Source organism: Oncorhynchus kisutch, linkage group LG29 (genome assembly GCF_002021735.2).
Source record: "Oncorhynchus kisutch isolate 150728-3 linkage group LG29, Okis_V2, whole genome shotgun sequence".
Lineage (NCBI taxonomy): Eukaryota > Metazoa > Chordata > Actinopteri > Salmoniformes > Salmonidae > Oncorhynchus > Oncorhynchus kisutch.
This window is the reverse complement of record NC_034202.2, coordinates 5,975,547-5,994,892: the sequence shown is the minus strand read 5'-3', so window position 1 is coordinate 5,994,892 and position 19,346 is coordinate 5,975,547. Positions and strand designations below refer to the sequence as shown.

The following is a 19,346-nucleotide window of genomic DNA, read 5'->3' as shown; positions in this document are numbered from 1 at the left end:
CTATTAGAGCTGAGACGATAAACCAAACATTTAAAAAATCGGCACCAACCAAACCGACATTTATCGAGGACATTTTACTGCTTTCGACAATAATGATAAGTAGCCTTTACTAGGAATGAAATGAGTCTGCTAATATGGGCTATTGCTTACAGAACAATTGATAACCTCCATATTCAAAGTAATAGTAGTAGTTTTAAAGATAATATAGACAATTAACTGGTGCACTTAAGACTATTGTTAAACATACTGAATGAAAAGTACAATCCAATGGATTGCTCATTAAATATTCATCAAATACTCTACCTTTTCCATCTTCTTGGCCTCGATGTGGCGCATCACCTGATCTCTCCAGTCCACCGGTACCCTTCCTCCTGCTCCCGGTCCTCCCGGCCCATCCAGCAAAGAGTGCTCAGACTTCACCCTGGCGTTGGGCCTCTTGCTGGGGCTGACGTGCTGGTAGTTGAAATCGCTGACTGACATGGTTCTCTCGGGCAGCTCGTGGGGCTGTGGCCTGGAGCTCTGGGGCCTTGGGGTGCTGGGCCCGTCAATGCTGTAGGTACGGGCCGACAGAGGCCTCTGCATGGCCTGAGCGACGGCCAGCGGCCCCCGGCCCAGGGTGTGGATGTCCCTGTACGTCATGTACTCTCCCTCGGGCACCTGCATGCGCCGGGGGTCCCCCATGGAGGTACTGCTGCTGCTTTGCCTCTGAAGGGTGCCGCTCCGTGGCTGACCTCCGAGTGGCAGGTGTCTCTCCTTAGCCCACATATCACCGGGCGTGGGCCCCGTGGGCGGGCCTCTCTGCTGGGCCTGGAGGAGGTAGGGAGGAGCCTGGTTGCGGTTGGAGTAGTTGGTGTTGGCCAGAGAATGCTGGGGCGGAGGAAGGAAGCCCTGGTCGGGGAGGACGGGGGTCCTCTGGGTCCACAGGCCGTCTTTGGGCATGGTGCTGCTGGAGTACTGGACATTGTACTGGGGCGGCGGGCCCATGGCCATGCCAGAGGGGACAGGGTAGCGGCCGGTGCTGACGGGGGGCTTGGAGGAGCTGGAGAGCAGGTCGGAGGAGGAAGCTGAGGAACCGGAGTAGACCTGGAAGGGCTGGTCGTTGAGCAGGGAGGCTGACTTGCTGCGGACGATGCTCTGGCCCTGGGCTCCCGGGCCGGCTCCGGCCATCCTGCCCACCACGCCACCCTCATAGGAGCCCCCCTCAGCGTCCAAGGAGTACAGCTTCATCCCCCCTGCCTCGATGTTGGTGATGCTCTGAGCCTTCGCCACTACAGGAGGGGAGCATCGTTTCTCCGGGGACAGCTCCTCGGTGCTGCGAGACAGAGACATGTTGCTGCTGGCCGTCACGCCCGCAGAAGCCGTCCGCACCATCGACGTGGCAGAGTCCACCCTCATAGGCGACACAGCCAGTCCCTCGCTGGAGTGGCTATTGAAGTGGTCGCCCAGCTGGTTGCCGTTCTTCAAGTGGTCCGTGATGGGCGCCGTAGAGTTGTCATTGTTATACGGGGGAGGCAAGTGGTTAAAGTCCTCCTTGGCGCTTGAGCCGTTCGGGCGGTCGTCCGGTTGGACCACCATGTTGTCCGGCTGAGGCGGCAGCTTGGCCAAATTCATGTTGATCTGGTCCCACTTGGTGTAGGCGTCACCCATGCCGTTGTTGTTGCCCTTCTCGATGAAGGCCAGCCTCTCCATGGACAGGTCGTAGTCAACCACCATCTTCTCGGGCTTAGACTCGTAGCCCTGCTGGGTCTTCAGGAGGGCCTGCAGGGACGTGGCTGAGCCATTGCCGTTCTGGAGGAGAGGGGTGCTCTCCTTCCGCTGGTTCATGTTTACATCTTCTTGCCTGGAACAGGAAGCGCAACATATTGGTTTGTTGTTGTTGACGAGTATTGTGCCATACAGAGTATAAGGAGGCGGCAGGTAGCCTAGTGGTTAGTGTTGGACTAGTAACCGAAAGGTTGCAAGTTCGAATCCCCGAGCTGACAAGGTACAAACCTGTCGTTCTGCCCCTGAACAAGGCAGTTAACCCACTGTTCCTAGGCCGTCATTGAAAATATTAATTTGTTCATAATTGACTTGCCTTGTTCAATAAAAGGTCAAATAAAAATACAAATAAATAAGGAAACAAACAGACTACCACGCAGCTTAGCAGGAACCCCGGCCTACATCCCAATGACTAGGAAATCCCACCAGCTGATTCACATGGAGTGTGACCTAATAGCAAGGAAATCACACCCTCCATCCTCAAGAAACCTAGAGAGGAACCATACTGTGCCCACCTGCTTTTGGGTAGGAAGGGCATCTTGGCCTCTCTCTCGGGGGTGCACAGGGAGTTGTCCTGGCTGCTGTCCGTGGTCAGAGACACCGAGTCCGACATGCGCGACGGGGACGAACAGTTGCTGTTGTTCTGATTGCTGTTGGCCACCGTCTCGTCCAGCAACGAGTCAGCGTCTTTACCGTCATCTGTCAGACGAAGAGAGGAGAACTCCGTCAGCGTGTACACATTGTTCTGACGGGCTTTACCACAATTTCGGGGGGTATACTACCAAGCGGTGTCCCCATGATGTAACAAACATGTCAATACTACATAGAACTACTTAACTCAAATTAGGATTTGTCCATAAGTAACAACTTTGTTACATACGGACAAACCCTAACTTGAGTTAAGTACCAGCGTTCTAGCCATGTACTACTTCAAGTGGTGGTGAATCCCGCAAGGAGACGCTGGTCTGGGTGGTACCTTTTTTATTCTTACTTAGGGCCACCACTTTGGGCTGGTTGATGGTGATCTCGATCAGAGGAGGTCTCATCTCCGCCATCTTCATCTCCTCCTCCTCAGACGAAAGCTCCTCGGAGTCCTGCAGAGAAAAAGACTTGACACACACACATTTACTTATTATTATTTTTTAAATCACAAAATAAATGTGCAAGTGGCCAACGAGGTGTGTAGCATGTTTCCGTAGTAGCGTACCTCCAGGGTGTCCTCATGGTTCATGGTCCTGGTGTTGTCGGAGGTTCGGAGAGAGGTCTTCTGGGAGTTGTAGGATTCAGAGGTCTCCAGGGGTGCCGTGGAGTCCTGGACACAGACAGGCGCTTTGGGCTCCATCTCCACTGGCTTGCCGTTGGCACAGGGAGCCTCAATCACCTGGTTAAAACCCCAAAACAACAGGAGGTTATATAAAGGAGACGTGTTTCTATTACGAAAAAAGAGTCATTATTAGGTTGTTATTTGTTACCCATTTAACACAACCGCAAATTCCTGTTGATCTCAGGTTTATTACGGCTGATTGTAATTCCTGTTGATCTCAGGTTTATTACGGCTGATTGTAATTCCTGTTGATCTCAGGTTTATTACGGCTGATTGTAATTCCTGTTGATCTCAGGTTTATTACGGCTGATTGTAATTCCTGTTGATCTCAGGTTTATTACGGCTGATTGTAATTCCTGTTGATCTCAGGTTGATTACGGCTGATTGTAATTCCTGTTGATCTCAGGTTGATTACGGCTGATTGTAATTCCTGTTGATCTCAGGTTTATTACGGCAGATTGTAATTCCTGTTGATCTCAGGTTTATTACGGCTGATTGTAATTCCTGTTGATCTCAGGTTTATTACGGCTGATTGTAATTCCTGTTGATCTCAGGTTTATTACGGCTGATTGTAATTCCTGTTGATCTCAGGTTTATTACGGCTGATTGTAATTCCTGTTGATCTCAGGTTTATTACGGCAGATTGTAATTCCTGTTGATCTCAGGTTTATTACGGCAGATTGTAATTCCTGTTGATCTCAGGATTATTACGGCAGATTGTAATTCCTGTTGATCTCAGGTTTATTACGGCAGATTGTAATTCCTGTTGATCTCAGGTTTATTACGGCTGATTGTAATTCCTGTTGATCTCAGGTTTATTACGACAGATTGTAATTCCTGTTGATCTCAGGTTTATTACGGCTGATTGTAATTCCTGTTGATCTCAGGTTTATTACGGCAGATTGTAATTCCTGTCATTTCCAATATATTATGTTTAACATATCAAATCAAATTAAAATATTTGCAAATACTCTTTATTTTCTCTCATGCAAACGTCCAATACAACACCACAGGGTTCCTCAACTGGAGGCTCGCGGGTGATTTTGTTAGCCCCCCCCCCCCCCAAAGTTTTCTGAGCAAAAACTTTTATTCAAAAAAATTGTCCCGCAGCTGAATCTAGTTGATCCCTGCAATACACTGTATACAAGTTGTTTGTTGTATTTACGGAAAGCAGAAGACTAGAAACTAGACTAGACAGTGTGTGTGTTTGCATGTCTGCCAGTGTTTCCAGACAACAGGGCTCAGATGGAGGCCAACCTTGACTCCCACGTCCTGCACTCCCACATGGTTACGCTCGCTAGGTCTGGCATCCTTCCCTGACTCGTTGCCTGACTCGTCCTCCTTCAGCCTGTGGGCGACTGACTGGGCCGTCTTCACCATGTTCTTCAGCTCGTCTGGGTATGGTGTCGGGTAGCGCTTCAGGTTGCCCTCCTGGAAACACACACACACACACACGTCACACACACACGTGCACATAGTGGAGAGAGAGCGCGACACGTGCATTAAAACCAGTGGCGCGACACGCGCATTAAAACCAGTGATCACAGACGGTCCCTCGACCACGCGGTAGGAGGTCGGTAGGGGGGGTTGGGTTTGCCTGCCAAGCGGGGGTGATGCCACCGCTCCTCAGTCAGACTGGCCGTTTGAAAGGCGGTGTGCCTCTTCCCGGCAGGCCAGCCCCCTCAGTCTGCTGGAGAGACACTGCAGCCAGGCGGCCATATTGTGCCAGTGGGAGACGGTGTGAGACGGCACAATTGGTGGGAAGGAAATGATTTAGAACCACCGCACCATGAGCTTCAGGCAGCTTCCATTTCACAACGAGACGGTTGACACCAAACAACTAAATGGAAATTCTGTAGAACTTGGGTGCAGACACACACATCTCTCTTGAATACAAGGGACAAAGGGAAAGGCCAATCTTTTATGGGTTGTAGCTTGAAGCACAAGATGACTAACAGATCTAGGCTGCGTGCCAAATCGCACCCCATTACCCTATGCAGTGCACTACTTTTGACCAGAACCCTATGGATTCTGGTCAAATACTGTGCACTAAATAGGGAATAGGGTGCCAGTTGGTACACAACCTAGATTTTCCATTATAAGAAGAGGAGATTGAAAAAAAGCTTGCTTTTGTGCCAGAAAGCCCATTTGTAACCCTTGCTCCAGTGTTTTAACAGCCTTAACAACTTAGTAATGAGAACTGTGTAATGTGCAAAAGCAATGAGAGTACAGAGCAGCGTTATTTGACCCTGGTTCTCAACGGGGCCAAATGGACATCGTTTGTCATCTCCTTTCATTAGCTTGCATTTGCATAGAGTCACCCTCAGTTTGTCATCCTCGCTAGCTACAATCTATAGCACAGCAAGTTAATAGAGTTTGTTTTTCTTGGCTGTGTGCGTACACAAGGGTGTGTGCTTGTGTATGTGTTTGTTTGTGTCTATGCATGTGTGTGGGGTACCGACCCGTGGAGGCGTCTCCCTCTCATCCTTGTCCTCGTCACACTCGAAGGCCACCTGGGCCCGCTGCTTCCTCTGCTCCTCCCACAGGGAGGGGTTAAAGCTCTCGCTGTCAGAGCTGGGGATGTCTGGGGAGGAGAAAGACAACCAAATATCAACCTTTATGCAGAATTACAATGACATTTGTTAAACATACATCTAGAGATAAAATAATTGAATAAAATATGAAACCTTAGCAGTTATGTACCACTAATTAAAACATTGTCCCCTGCCTAGAGTAGGTTTTTCAGTTTCCCCCCCGAAACCACATGGTATGCGGTATCAATATCACTTGATAGCCACAAAAATGTGTGTGTGAGGTAAATTCAGTGTTGACAAAACTGGTGGGAATTCTGTTTGTTTTTGACAGCTTAGCCCAGTCATGTTTCTGGACCAGTTTTCTCTAAGCCTGGGCTGCTTTCGAAGCAAAGATTCCACTTCAGAGTAGTACAAAAGTAGTGTTGCTAGGAAACAGATGAAGACGTTTTAGTCTCTCTTCCTCCAGAATCTATTTAGTTTCAATTTTGGAGATTTACCTCTGTCTAGGCAAACAATGGGAGCTACAAAAGGTAGTGCGTACAGCTCAGTACATCACCGGGGCCAAGCTTCCTGCAATCTAGGACCCGTATACCAGGCGGTGTCAGAGGAAGGCCCTAAAAATTGCCAAAGACTCCAGCCACCCTAGTCAGAGATGGTTCTCTCTGCTACCGCACGGTAATCGGTACCGGAACGCAAGTTCTAGGTACCAAGAGGATTCTAAACAGCTTTACCTCCCAAGCCATAAGACTCCTAAACATCTTGTCCACCCAGCCCGTTCAAAACCATTTTATATGGGGCTCCCTTAATTTTTTTTTGGGGGGGGAGGGGGGGATAGTAGGCCTTAGTATTAGTCTAAGACTCTGTTGTCTAGTACTCACAGTCCTCCGTTCTGGTCTGCTGGGGGAACATGTAGTTGGTGAGAACTGTCTTGTGGGTTTCTGGATCCTCCTCCTTCTGCAGAGGGATGAGGGGCTTCGACTGTGGGGGGAGGGGAAAGAGACAATATAAGACCGTGCTATAAGAGTAAATGTTGAACATCCTTATGGCTTATGAAAACTGTCAGGAAAATGCAATTTCTTGCCAAGTAATAGTTTGTCAAATAAGCAAGGGATAGGACAGTCATTAGGAATCTTTTCTGAATATGTATTCACTGGGGTTGTCACAAGTTACCACAGCCACAATCGTTTGCATTTTGGGTCTTCATTTAAAGTTAGGCATACAATTAGCAGTGTGGTTAAGGTTAGGTTTAAAATCACAATTTAAGAGAAAATTATTTGCTTTCTTTTAGCATGTGCATCTAGAAAGTACACCATCATGCCTTTGGGATACTTGTCTTTCAGATTCCACAATGATTCTTTAGTTGTGGACACTACATCACCACACTCCCTCTCTTGATCTTGGTCCTCAAGTCACCTTGATTTAGCACCTGTGTTTTTTTTAAATCAGTTTCGTTATGAAAATATTTATTAAATCCATGACAGTAGCTAAAGCAAGGGGCTATAGCAGCACACAAGTAGACTACAAATGCATGCTGGTCCGGGCATGCCCTGAGCTCGTGAAGGGAGCGCTACTGGAGCGAAATTGGAGAGGGCGAGAAGGCCGACACTCCAGCCTTTGGGAATCTCGCTCCACGCTCCAGTCAAATTGGGAACGCTCCGCTCCAGCTCCTCTCACATACTGCGGAGACATGAGCGTCTCGTCATTAGATACAAATCTCTGGTGTAAATGGGAAGGTGCAAACAGCACAGAAGGAGCGAAGGAGACGAGACCAAAAAGACGAGAATTAGCGGACATAAAGGCGCATAAAAAAAAATGACATGATTCTTGCGATACAGGCATTTGGAAAATCACGTAAAAACATACATTGTACTGTGTCCAACGGGATTGGCTTGCTGTCGGGTTGTACTGTGTCCAACGGGATTGGCTTGCTGTCGGGAGCTGTCGGGTTGTACTGTGTCCAACGGGATTGGCTTGCTGTCGGGAGCTGTCGGGTTGTACTGTGTCCAACGGGATTGGCTTGCTGTCGGGAGCTGTCGGGTTGTACTGTGTCCAACGGGATTGGCTTGCTGTCGGGAGCTGTCGGGTTGTACTGTGTCCAACGGGATTGGCTTGCTGTTGGGAGCTGTCGGGTTGTACTGTGTCAACGGGATTGGCTTGCTGTCGGGAGCTGTCGGGTTGTACTGTGTCCAACGGGATTGGCTTGCTGTTGGGAGCTGTCGGGTTGTACTGTGTCCAACGGGATTGGCTTGCTGTCGGGAGCTGTCGGGTTGTACTGTGTCCAACGGGATTGGCTTGCTGTCGGGAGCTGTCGGGTTGTACTGTGTCCAACGGGATTGGCTTGCTGTCGGGAGCTGTCGGGTTGTACTGTGTCCAACGGGATTGGCTTGCTGTCGGGAGCTGTCGGGTTGCACCACTATACTTGGGTCGCTCTTTTTCTTGCCCCAGAAAATGACCACCAATCCCCATGCTTTCCACAATGACCACCAGTGTGTGTGAGGTAACAGTGGGTAAAGCTATCGATGCCTCCGTCAGCATTGGCTGATTGTTAGGCGTAAATAATCACAAGATTAAATATGGCTAGAGTTACTGTAGGGGTTTGTTTTATTACGCCGTTTGAGAAGTAGAGCGACATGGAAGTGCACTGGCTCCCACACGTTTGAGAAGTAGAGCGACATGGAAGTGCACTGGCTCCCACACGTTTGAGAAGTAGAGCGACATGGAAGTGCACTGGCTCCCACACGTTTGAGAACATCTCAGAGACCACTTGTGTGTGTGGGTGTCATTCAATTACAGATTACAATTACAATTCTCATGACACTGCAGGGAGGCTTTTGAACAACAGGGTCATACAACAAGCACCTCGATGGTCCATACAAACAATGAACAGAGATTTAAAGAAATAGGCCTATATGGAATACAGTACAAAGCACTGAAAGCCCCTTGGTTGAGGGGAAAGCCAAGAGGCTGTGTACACACCTGGTTCTCAGACAGCCACATAGCAGTCATCTGGTTGAGCTTGGTGAAGCTGTACGGAAGATTCCTCAACCTGGAGACACAAACAGAAAGAACTACAGCTGAAGTCACCCTGCACATTACCGACCTGAGATATGGGACAGATATCAACTGCCAACGAAAAGCACTATTTACAGAATAGGCTGTAATATCACGCATCCATAACAACGTAACTTAAACCACACTTAATTGTACAGATACTGCTGTCCGATATTAATAATACCCCAAATCTTTAAGTGCTATTGTCTAACGTCTACAGGATAACTTTTTAAAGTGCATAGAGAATCGGATCGACTATCCTCTTATGTTTGTTGTGTCGTAAAAATGTTCCAGTTAGATTTTAATTTGCTTCTTCCTGTGAAGCACATCGGGTTGCATGCCATGTCTGAAATATGCTGTATAAATAAAGCGGGATTTGATTACATCTTGAACAGGTAGGAAACAGGTGATGTGTCAAATGTGTCTCCAAGGCCAAAGTGGGAATGAGAAATAAGTGGTCCCGGGGTAATAAACAGGTCTCTTTCTCGCTGTAAAAACTGGAGGATAGGAACTCATTTACAGCAGGTTACAGGGTTACTGCTGAGTCATGGTAAAATCTATTTAGTGCTGCTGGCAGTGAGAGGACTGGAGCGGCTAGTGCGTCTGTGGCCATGCCTGGAAAAACACCTGGAAATAACCCCTATTCCTTCCTGATGGAGGTTTTGTGAGTGTCTGAAATCAATCCACTCAATCTTCCTGGTCCAAACGTTATCTTCCTGGTTCAAGGCTTTAACTCCTGTATCATCATTATTCACCAATGATTTACTTCCAGGGTCTCCGGGAGTTTGGGTAAGTGTGTGCAAAGTGGGGGAATGCATTCGGATTATTTTTTCCTCCATTGTTGACACACACACACACACACAGCGTGTGTGTGTTTCTTCAGCGCATTATATAATCCACTTTGGTGACGGACGCAGCAGAGAGAGATTGCTCTGGTGCCAGCGCTGGTTCCAATAAGCTGGATGGACATGTTTTACAAGGCACCACGTGGCAACAGTAGAGTGGCTTTGCACAATAAAGGGAGCAGCTGGTAGACCGGTACCCATTTTAACTACTGCGTTAAACTGGTGTTTCGACTGTTCGAGTGCTCCAATGAAAACCCTCTGAGAACACCAGAACCAATGGGAGAAGTTAGAGGAGATCAAATTGGTTTGAGTGATGTTCACAGCGACAACATAAACGAAAGTTGCCGTAATACATTGTGTGGTCAAGTTCCACGCATTAAAGATTGGGTCAACGTGATGCTGTGAAGCTTGGGCTTTTGCCATGGTACCACATATGGATGTTCAACCATTTGTTTTATTCATAAACATCTCCATTTCAGCTGCATGTGAACCAGGCTAAGTAAAGTAAACACTGTGTGTGGAAATGTGTGACGCCTCCCTGGGGGGGGGTTTAGAGCATATGCGTAGCCTCTCCTGCAGCGTCTGTGACTCTCCATTCAACCCTGACAAATGTGCTGCCTCCTCCCCACTTGTACTACAGATTAATTTGCACTGCAGTCATATTTTCAACAATGCCTCAGTTGTAATCCATGTTTTATGGGATTCCCCCATTTTAGCCGGGATAAGGAGTGTTGTTTTAGCCGGGATAAGGAGTGTTGTTTTAGCCGGGATAAGGAGTGTTGTTTTAGCCGGGATAAGGAATGTTGTTTTAGCTGGGATAAGGAGTGTTGTTTTAGCTGGGATAAGGAGTGTTGTTTTAGCTGGGATAAGAAGTGTTGCGGGTTGAGATGGTGGTGACGAGGGCCCAAACAAGAGTACAGGGGGGATGTGACATTTTAGCTGGGATAAGGAGTGTTGCGGGTTGAGATGGTGGTGACGAGGGCCCAAACAGGAGTACAGGGGGGATGTGACATTTTAGCTGGGATAAGGAGTGTTGCGGGTTGAGATGGTGGTGACGAGGGCCCAAACAGGAGTACAGGGGGGATGTGACATGGGAGAGTTGCGCCGAACCTGGATAAGACTGTGTGATGAAGAATGACAGACTTTCTCAATAAAAGAGGCCCCATCAACACTGGTCTCCTGCCTATCTGGCTGCTTTCCAGAATGCATCAACAATCTGACTGGACTGCCACCCGGCTGAGACGGGAGGAGTAGAGACAGGAGGCTAGACTCACTTGTTATCACTGAGGTTGATGACCTTGAGCTTGGTCATGTCTCCCATCTCCTCGGGCAGAGACTCCAGCTTGTTGGAGTGCAGGAACATCACGGTGGCACTCTTCCAGCTGCCCATCTGAGTGATGTGCAGATAAGAGGGATAGGACAAAGGGCTAGGACATCAGCACACAGCTGGGGCCGGACACGATAAGTTGATGTGAAACACACACACACAATTGATGTTTTGTACATAAGCACACAGCACAGCGTGCACATAATAACACAAACCGACACTCGTAAACACACTGCGTGGGACTCCAATGCTCACCTCTGGGGGCAGCTGTGTGAGGAAGTTGTGGTCAGCGGCAAAGGTGCGCATGCTGACACACTGTCCGATGGAGGAGGGCAGAGCCTCAATCTCGTTAAAACTACAGTCCAGCTCATCCAGGGCTGCCAGCCTACCGAGGTGGAACAAGAGGAGGAAGAAGAAACAGAGGGAAAGGAAGAGGACAGGCAGAGGAAGAGGAGAGTGTGGAGAGGGCTTTGGTTGATTTATTCATTCTAGAGCCATTTTATCATGAGGGACAGGAGACAGCTTTATACCATAGTGAGGGAAGTCCTATAAAACTGTATTTTTCCTGCTCGACCTATCCAACAGTCCTTGGAATCTTTATCCCCTGTCAAATGTTCTATATCTGACTGACTCAGCTACCATAACTATCTAGGACTGCACTACACGGCATATGATCCTTCATGAAAAAAAGAGTGAGCGATTATTCTGTGACTGGAAGACTCGCTGGAGAAGAGGTTACTCTATATCCAAAACTCTTCCATACTGTATCTGGTTCTCATTATTCTGTTTTTCTCATGCTAGCATACAAGCTAGCACACACTAAATATATATGGTGTTTTTATTCCAGCATTAATACAAAAAAGACATACTGCGTCTGCGGATAGATGTGAAATTTAAGCTGGAGTTGAGCCAGAGTAGCCTCGGCTGAGGTCCCAACAACCGGATGTTCCGGTTATTGTCTGTGAGTATAACAGAACTGATGTTGCAGGCGAAAGCCTGAGAAAAATCCAATCCGGAAGTGCCTCCTGTTTTGAAAGCTCTGTGTTCAAATGACTCACAATGGAGCAGTGAATGGGCTATCAACCAGATTACTTTTTCTCCGTATTCCCGAAGGTGTCTACAGCATTGTGACGTAGTTTTACGCATTTATGTTGAAGAATACCCGTAAGCGGTTACATTGCGCAAGTGGTCACCTGATGCTCCCAGAGAGATTCTCGCGTAAAATACAGAGGTAGCCATTACTCCAATCGGTCCTACTGAAAAACGAATTGTCCGGATGGATATATTATCGAATAGATATTTGAAAAACACCTTGAGGATTGATTATAAACAACGTTTGCCATGTTTCTGTCGATATTATGGAGCTAATTTGGAATATTTTTCGCCGTTTTTGTGACTGCAATTTCCGAACAAACGGAGCTATTTTGACTACAAAAATAATATTTTGCTATCTAACTGGGAGTCTTGTGAGTGAAAACATCCGAAGCTCATCAAAGGTAAACAATTTAATTTGATTGCTTTTCTGATTTCCGTGACTAAGTTACCTGCTGCTAGCTGGACAAAATGCTATGCTAGGCTATCGATAAACTTACACAAATGCTTGTCTAGCCTTGGCTGTAAAGCATATTTTATATCTAGTTTCAGATGCTTATTATACGCATACTACATTAGATAAAGCCAGAGTAAGCATATGCGACCAAAAACGTTGCCATGTGACCAGCAGTTTCATTTTGGGAACACTGTGCACCCAAAAGAATATCTCTCAGATAATAATTGTTGTAATGATAAAGCTTCGCTGTGCCATTGTTTCAGAGTGCCCTAAAGGAAAAAAAAGTGCAGATTCGTCAGCGTCATGGTTGCAACACGGGGTACCAGTACCGAGTCGATGTGCTATGAGGTAATTGAGGTAGATATGTACATCCACAGTATCAGTCAAAAGCTTGGACACACCCACTCAATCAAGTTAAAAAATATATATATTTTCTACATTGTAGAATAATAGTGAAGACATCAAAACTGCCAAGAGTGTGCAAAGCTGTCATCATCAAGGCAAAGGGTGGCTACTTTGAAGAATATAAAATATATTTAGATTTTTCAACACTTTTTTGGTCACTACATGACTCCATGTGTGTTATTTCATAGTTAGTTTTACAACATAGAAAATAGTACAAATAACGAAAAACCCTGGGATGAGTAGGTGTGTCCAAACTTTTGACTGGTACTGTAGCTCGGGGTAAAGTGACAAGGCAACAGGATAGATAAACAGTAGCAGCAGCATATGAGTCAAAAAAACAGGTGAATGCAGATACTCCAGGTAGCTATTTGTTTAACTATTTAGTGGGTAGAAGCTGTTCAGGGTCTTGTTGGTTCAAGTCTTGCTGTATTTATGCCGCTTCACACGAAGTAGCAGAGAGAACTGTCTGACTTGGGTTGCTGGAGTTCCTGGTACAGAGGTCTGGTATAGAGGTCATGGATTGTTTTATATTGAAACTTTATTTAACGAAGCAAGTCAGATAAAAACAAATTCTCGTTTACAATGACGGCCTAGGAACGGTGGGTTAACTGCCTTGTTCAGGGGCAGAACGACAGATTTTTACCTTGACAGCTCGGTGATTCGATCTAGCAACCTTTCGGTTACTGACCCAACGCTCTAACCACAAGGCTAACTGCCGCCCCGATGGCAGGGAACTCGGCCCCAGTGATGTACTCCGCCTTGCGGTCGGATACCAAGCAGTTGTCATACCAAGTGGTGATGCCGCCAGTCAAGATGCTCTCAATGGTGCATCTGTAGAACTTTTTGAGGATCTGATGACCCACCATGCCAAAAACCCTTCCAGCCTCTTGAGGGGGAAGAGGTGTTGTCGTGTCTTCACGATAGTGTTGGTGTGTGTGGACCATGTTAATTCCTTAATGATGTGGACACCTGAGGAACTTGAAGCTCTTGACCTTGAAGCTCTCGACCATCTACAGGTCCGTCGATGTGGATGGGGGCATGCTCATCCCTCAGTTTTCTGTAGTCCACAATCAGTTCCTTTGCCTTGCTGACTTTGAGGGAAATGTTGTCTTGGCCCCACACTGCCAGGTCACTGACCTCCTCCCTATAGGCTGCCTCATCATCATCATCGGTGATCAGGCTTTACACCGGCATGTCGTCAGGAAACTTAATAATAGTGTTAGGTGAACAGGGAGTACAGGAGGGGACTAAGCATGCACCCCTGAGCGACCCCCCCGTGTTGAGGGTCAGCCTGGCGGATGTGTTTTTGCCTACCCTCACCACCTGGGGGGCGGCCCATCAGGAAGTCCAGGATCCAGTTGCTGATGGAGGTGTTTAGCCCCAGGGCCCTGAGCTTAGTGATGATCTTGGAGGGCACTATGGTGTTGAACACTGAGCTGTAGTCAATGAACAGCATTCTCATACAGGTGTTCCTCTTGTCCAGGTGGGAGGGCAGTGTGGAGTGCAACAGAGATTGCGTTATCTGTGGATCTGTTGGGGCGGTATGCGAATTTAGAGTGGGTCCAGGGTGATGGTGTTGATGTGAGCCATGACCAGCCTTTGCAACCATTTCATGGCTACAGATGTGAGTGCTACGGGGCGATAGTCATTTAGACAGGTTACCGTGGCGCTCTTGGGAACTGCTTGAAACATGAACTTATTACAGACTGGGAGAGGTTGAAAATGTCAGTGAACAGCTGGTCAGCGCATGCTTTGAGTACGTGTCCTGCTGCAGCTGACCCTGTGCCTCAGTATGTGTGTGTGTGTACGCATGCATGGGTCGGGAAAAGGCAGAAATCTACAAATCTACATTTAGCTGAAAAACAGACAAAGTTCTATTGAAAACAGAGAAACGGAGAAAAGGCAGCTGGGGATTTGCATGCGAAAATGCATGCTTTTCCAAAGGCAAAGTAAGACGGACCTGCTGCTTGCTGGCCAGTCACCAAAGGCTGTGGGATAAAAATAGCTGATAGAGGAGAACAACGTGTGTTCTAGTACTATCATTCCCTATATTCTCTATGCAGTGGTTCCCAAACTTTTTATAGTCCTGTACCCCTTAAAACTTTCAACCTCCAGCTGCGTACCCCCTCTAGCGTCATGGTCACTCTCAAATTTAGTTTTTTTGCCATCATTGTAAGCCTGCCACACACACACACTATACATTTATTAAAACATAAGAATGAGTGTGAGTTTTTGTCACAACCCGGCTCATGGGAAGTGACATAGAGCTCTTATAGGACCAGGGCACAAATAATAATAATCAATCATTTTGCTCTTTATTTAGCCATCCTACATATAAAACCTTATTTGTTCATCAAAAATGGTGAATAACTCCCCACAGGTTAATGAGAAGGGTGTGCTTGAAAGGATGCACATAACCCTGCAATGTTGGGTTGTATTGGAGAGAGTCTCAGTCTTAAATCATTTTCCACACAGTCTGTGCCTGTATTTAGTTCATGCTAGTGAGGGCCGAGAATCCACTCTCACATAGGTACGTGGTTGCAAAGGGCATCAGTGTCTTAACAGCACGATTTGCCAAGAAACTCTGAGCGCAGCCCCATCCAGAAATCTGGCAGTGACTTCTGAATAAATTCCATTTTCAAAGAACCACTTGTTGCAATTTAGATGAGGCTCTCTTGTTCAGATATCAGTAAGTGGACTGAGGCAGGGCATGAAAGGGATAACAAATCCAGTTGTTTGTGTCATCTGTTTTGGGAAATTACCTGCATAGTTGCGCACCCAGCTCACTCAGATGTTTCGCTGTACCACATTTGACATTGTCCGTCAGCTTGAGTTAGGGAGCAACTGCTTGCATGCGCGTTACCACTCCACTATGTCTCCCTGTCTTTTGCATCATCAGTGCAGACAACACATCTTGACCACCAAAGTCCATTTGATGTCACAAAGCTGTCCAGTACTTAAAAAATATCCTCTCACGTTGTCCTGGTTTCCAGTGGTTTGCGGAAGAGGATGTCTTCCTTAATAGACCCCCCATAAACGTAACGGACGTATACCAGGAGCTGTGCCAGGCCCTGTCACCCAGCTGTAACGCATTGAATTCACTGGCTTGTAATAATAAGCAGTAATTGTTTCAAAACATCTCCTGCCATGTCAGAGATGCGTCGTGAAACAGCGTTGTTTGATGAAGGCATTGTCTGTATAGTTTTTGGGGCCTTTTCCCCCCAGCATTGTCCCAGCCATATCCATGGTAGCAGGAAGAATGAAGTCCTCCACAATAGTAAGGGGCTTGCCTGTCCTAGCCACTCGGTAGCTCACCATAAAAGACGCTTCTAGCCCCTGCTTAATAATGTTATCTGTTGCTTTTATACATGTCTTACTACTTGAAAGTTGTCTTCATTCTCGCTCGGAAAACTTGTGGCTTATTTTTTACAAATTGTCATGTTTTGTTTCTGAATGTCTGAGCAAGAGTGAAGGTTTCCCATGAGAGAGTAACGGTTCATGTGATTGGATGTTAATTATTTGACTAGACTTGACATTGTATTGTTACTTCGCTGAACACTAGATGCTTTCATTTTATTTTGGGCAGTGAAACGAGAATACTCAGGCGCGAAAAATACCTCATCCAAATGTATAGCCCCGTTGGATAAAATAAATATACTGTTTGAAAACGTGAAGGGAAAAAAATGAAAAAATAATTGTGTGAAGCACATTTGTATTTGGCGTACCCCCGACAGCATTGCACATAACCCAGTTTTGGAATACCTGCTCTATAGCAACCGAGTAAAAAGAGGAATCTGATTCCCCTGCTCAGAAGTCAAGACCAGGGACAAACAAGAGTGTAGGACATAAAACACAACTCAAGATCTAAAGCAAATTGAATTAAATACAAGATTAAATGCATTTAATCAGTTTGCTTTACAATCCTGGTTTGGGATTAAACCACGGTTCCCCTTGCAATAACTTATTTATATTCCCGCCAAGAAACGTTTCCTGATCCCGGACCAGGAAATACAAGATAACATACTAATTGGCAATGTTGGGAAACAAAAACAGACCAGAAGGGGAAATGAGAAATGTCAAAAATACAGAAAAATTATAAACCAAGTTGCCAAGATCTTTAAATGCAATTTGGCTACCACACATACTATGTTGATGGTTTAAAATAATAATGTAATTTGTCTTTGTTGCTCCATACAGATGATTACGTCTGTAGTCAGAGTTCAAGTCTTACGTTGGTAAATTAGAGTGTGCGGCTTTTCCTTTTCTTCCACAGAGGTCAAATCTAAACTTGGTCAAGTCCCAGCCTGTATTGACTTCCGTGTTACCAGGAAACAGCAGTCAACTGCCAACAACTGGCCTAACCTGTCGTAAGTAGTTGAGTATTGGCGAAGCAGACTTAAACGGCGGCTTTAATCTGTCAATACGGTTTTAGGAGGTTCCTGGGGTCAGGGATTACCATTGCACCCATCCACAATAGAGCAGTCAGGATTTGTTCAATCACCTAAATCATTGGGAGTAACGCCTCAACCTCTACAATCACTGACAACCGTGAATCGTCTCATATCTGGCACATGTGGAAAATGAGGTCGATGGGACAAAGGGCTTAGGTCAATTAATCAAACCTAACCCTATATTGGTGTACTGTACTGCAGCGTTCTGTGATATGATTGGATGAGGATCAATGTGAACCAATCAGGATGGGTCTGGTTGTTTTAAAACTATGGCTGTAGTAGTACTCACCCTCCGACAGAGTCGGGAAGATACATGAGCTGGTTCTCATCCACTTTCAGAGCGGTTAGTTTCTTCAGGGAGCCTGAGAGGGAGGGAGGGAGAAATGGGAGGAAGAGGAGGAGGGAGGGAAGGAGGAAGAAAGAGAGAAGAGGGGTAGAGAGTGAATAAGAGGGCGGTAGGACGAGCGAGATAAAGATAAAATAATACATTAGGTAACAGCACACTGCTACAGTGCATAAACAAATTGATTCTGATTCTCAGCTAGATCACAGTACTGCAACAGATTAATAATTAATACCAGCAACAATACTGTAAACTGGCTTTACGGCCATCGCTTGGGGCTTAATAAATTGCTTACTGAATCCAGCTGTACGCATTTGCTTCATCTTATTTAATGGGAAAGCAAAGTATCTCCCATCAGAATGAGAGCTGAATGCTTAGACATAAAATTCCAAGAGGGCTGCCATAAACACATATCCCCGTAAAATGTTATCATATATTTAGATCTTCAAACCATATCACCGTATAAATAAAAAAAATGGCAGCTGGAACAGAAAGCTGCTTTGGTGAAGAATCAATGCTTCTGGAAGTCCACTTCTTCAATATGCATCCAGGTGAGTCATTCATTCCAGAATGAGATTCAATTAAAGCCAGTATTCCTCTTCCCCCCAGAATAACAACCAACGACGTCCATTAGACACACATCAACAATGGCATGGCAGAGGCCCCATGGTCTGGTCACTGGGCTTCGTCATACAGCCTTTATCACGAGGTAAAGAGATGGGCACTGTTTGTGTATTCATGCCGGTCTATCTGTTGGTCTTTGTCCATCTTTCGGTCTGTGGGTATATACAGTCTGTGTGTGTAGCCACTCACCTATGGATCCGGGCAGCTGTGTGAGTGCGTTGTTAGAGAGCAGCAGGTCCTGCAGGCTCTCACAGCCACAGATCTGCTCGTCCACCATCTCCAGGTTGTTCTTGGACACGTCCAGGTAGGACAGCTGCTTCAGAGTGCCCAGCCTCTGGAGAACAGAAACATGCGTGAGTACACACACAAACACACACAGCTATGTCTTACAATACTTGGGGACTTTAGGGGACCAAATATTGATTCCCATTATCCCGAACCCTGAAGCCTAAAATAGCAAAATGTCCTCACTTCAAATCATTTTTGTTGGTTTACTATTCTTGTGAGGACTTCTGGTACTCAGAAGTATAGTCAAACGTGTACACACACACGTGTACAAACAAACAGATCGACAAAAGTACAACCTAATATGAGCCTGCTTTCATGGAAATGAAGGAAAGACAAAAGGAGAAAGAATGGTCTGGCTGTCGTGTTTTGATGAGCATTTGGTTTCTTAATTAAACAGTCATTTCAATGTCATTATAACAAACACTAGCGCAGTGAAATGCAGTGTACATCACAGCATTCCTAGGCATGGTTTATGAGGCATTCTTTAATAATGTTCTACAGTGAGGCCAGGCAGTATTCAGTAATCCTAATCCAGGGAGAGCCTGTGATTATGGGGTTGCTGTCGAAATGCTTGCGGCGCGCTAATGTTTTAATTATGACCTATTTACCAAACAAGCTGGCCATTTCCATGAGTGAAAAAGAGCGAGAGGCATTACGCAACACGTACTGATGACGACGAGCCACAGAAAAACACAATTGTTTGGATCACACAATGACGTCGAACCAACAGATTAATTGGTCTGTGGATTCGTCATTAGCGACATGACTCTTATGACGTTGGACAGGGAGCAAAACGTCTTTAATAATATCGTACTGTTGGCTTTAACAGTTTTGGGTTAACACA

At 46.2% G+C, this 19,346-nt stretch overlaps 1 protein-coding gene across 4 annotated transcripts in view; it reads right to left on the bottom strand.

Annotated features, from left to right (window-relative positions):
- Positions 1–19,346, bottom strand: part of LOC109874092 (erbin) — a 124,301-nt gene that overhangs the window by 12,692 nt on the left and 92,263 nt on the right. For 3 of the 4 annotated variants that reach the window (XM_031809638.1, XM_031809640.1, XM_020465858.2), the window contains exons 10-21: positions 18,404–18,548; positions 17,537–17,609; positions 11,098–11,227; positions 10,790–10,905; positions 8,596–8,665; positions 6,498–6,597; positions 5,548–5,669; positions 4,343–4,516; positions 2,969–3,142; positions 2,738–2,870; positions 2,277–2,460; positions 304–1,840 (exon numbers count right to left, since the gene is read on the bottom strand). In XM_031809638.1, coding sequence (XP_031665498.1) covers positions 304–1,840; positions 2,277–2,460; positions 2,738–2,870; positions 2,969–3,142; positions 4,343–4,516; positions 5,548–5,669; positions 6,498–6,597; positions 8,596–8,665; positions 10,790–10,905; positions 11,098–11,227; positions 17,537–17,609; positions 18,404–18,548 — 2,958 coding nt within the window. The remainder of the gene's footprint in view (positions 1–303; positions 1,841–2,276; positions 2,461–2,737; positions 2,871–2,968; positions 3,143–4,342; positions 4,517–5,547; positions 5,670–6,497; positions 6,598–8,595; positions 8,666–10,789; positions 10,906–11,097; positions 11,228–17,536; positions 17,610–18,403; positions 18,549–19,346) is intronic. The other variant, XM_031809639.1, reaches the window with a different exon arrangement.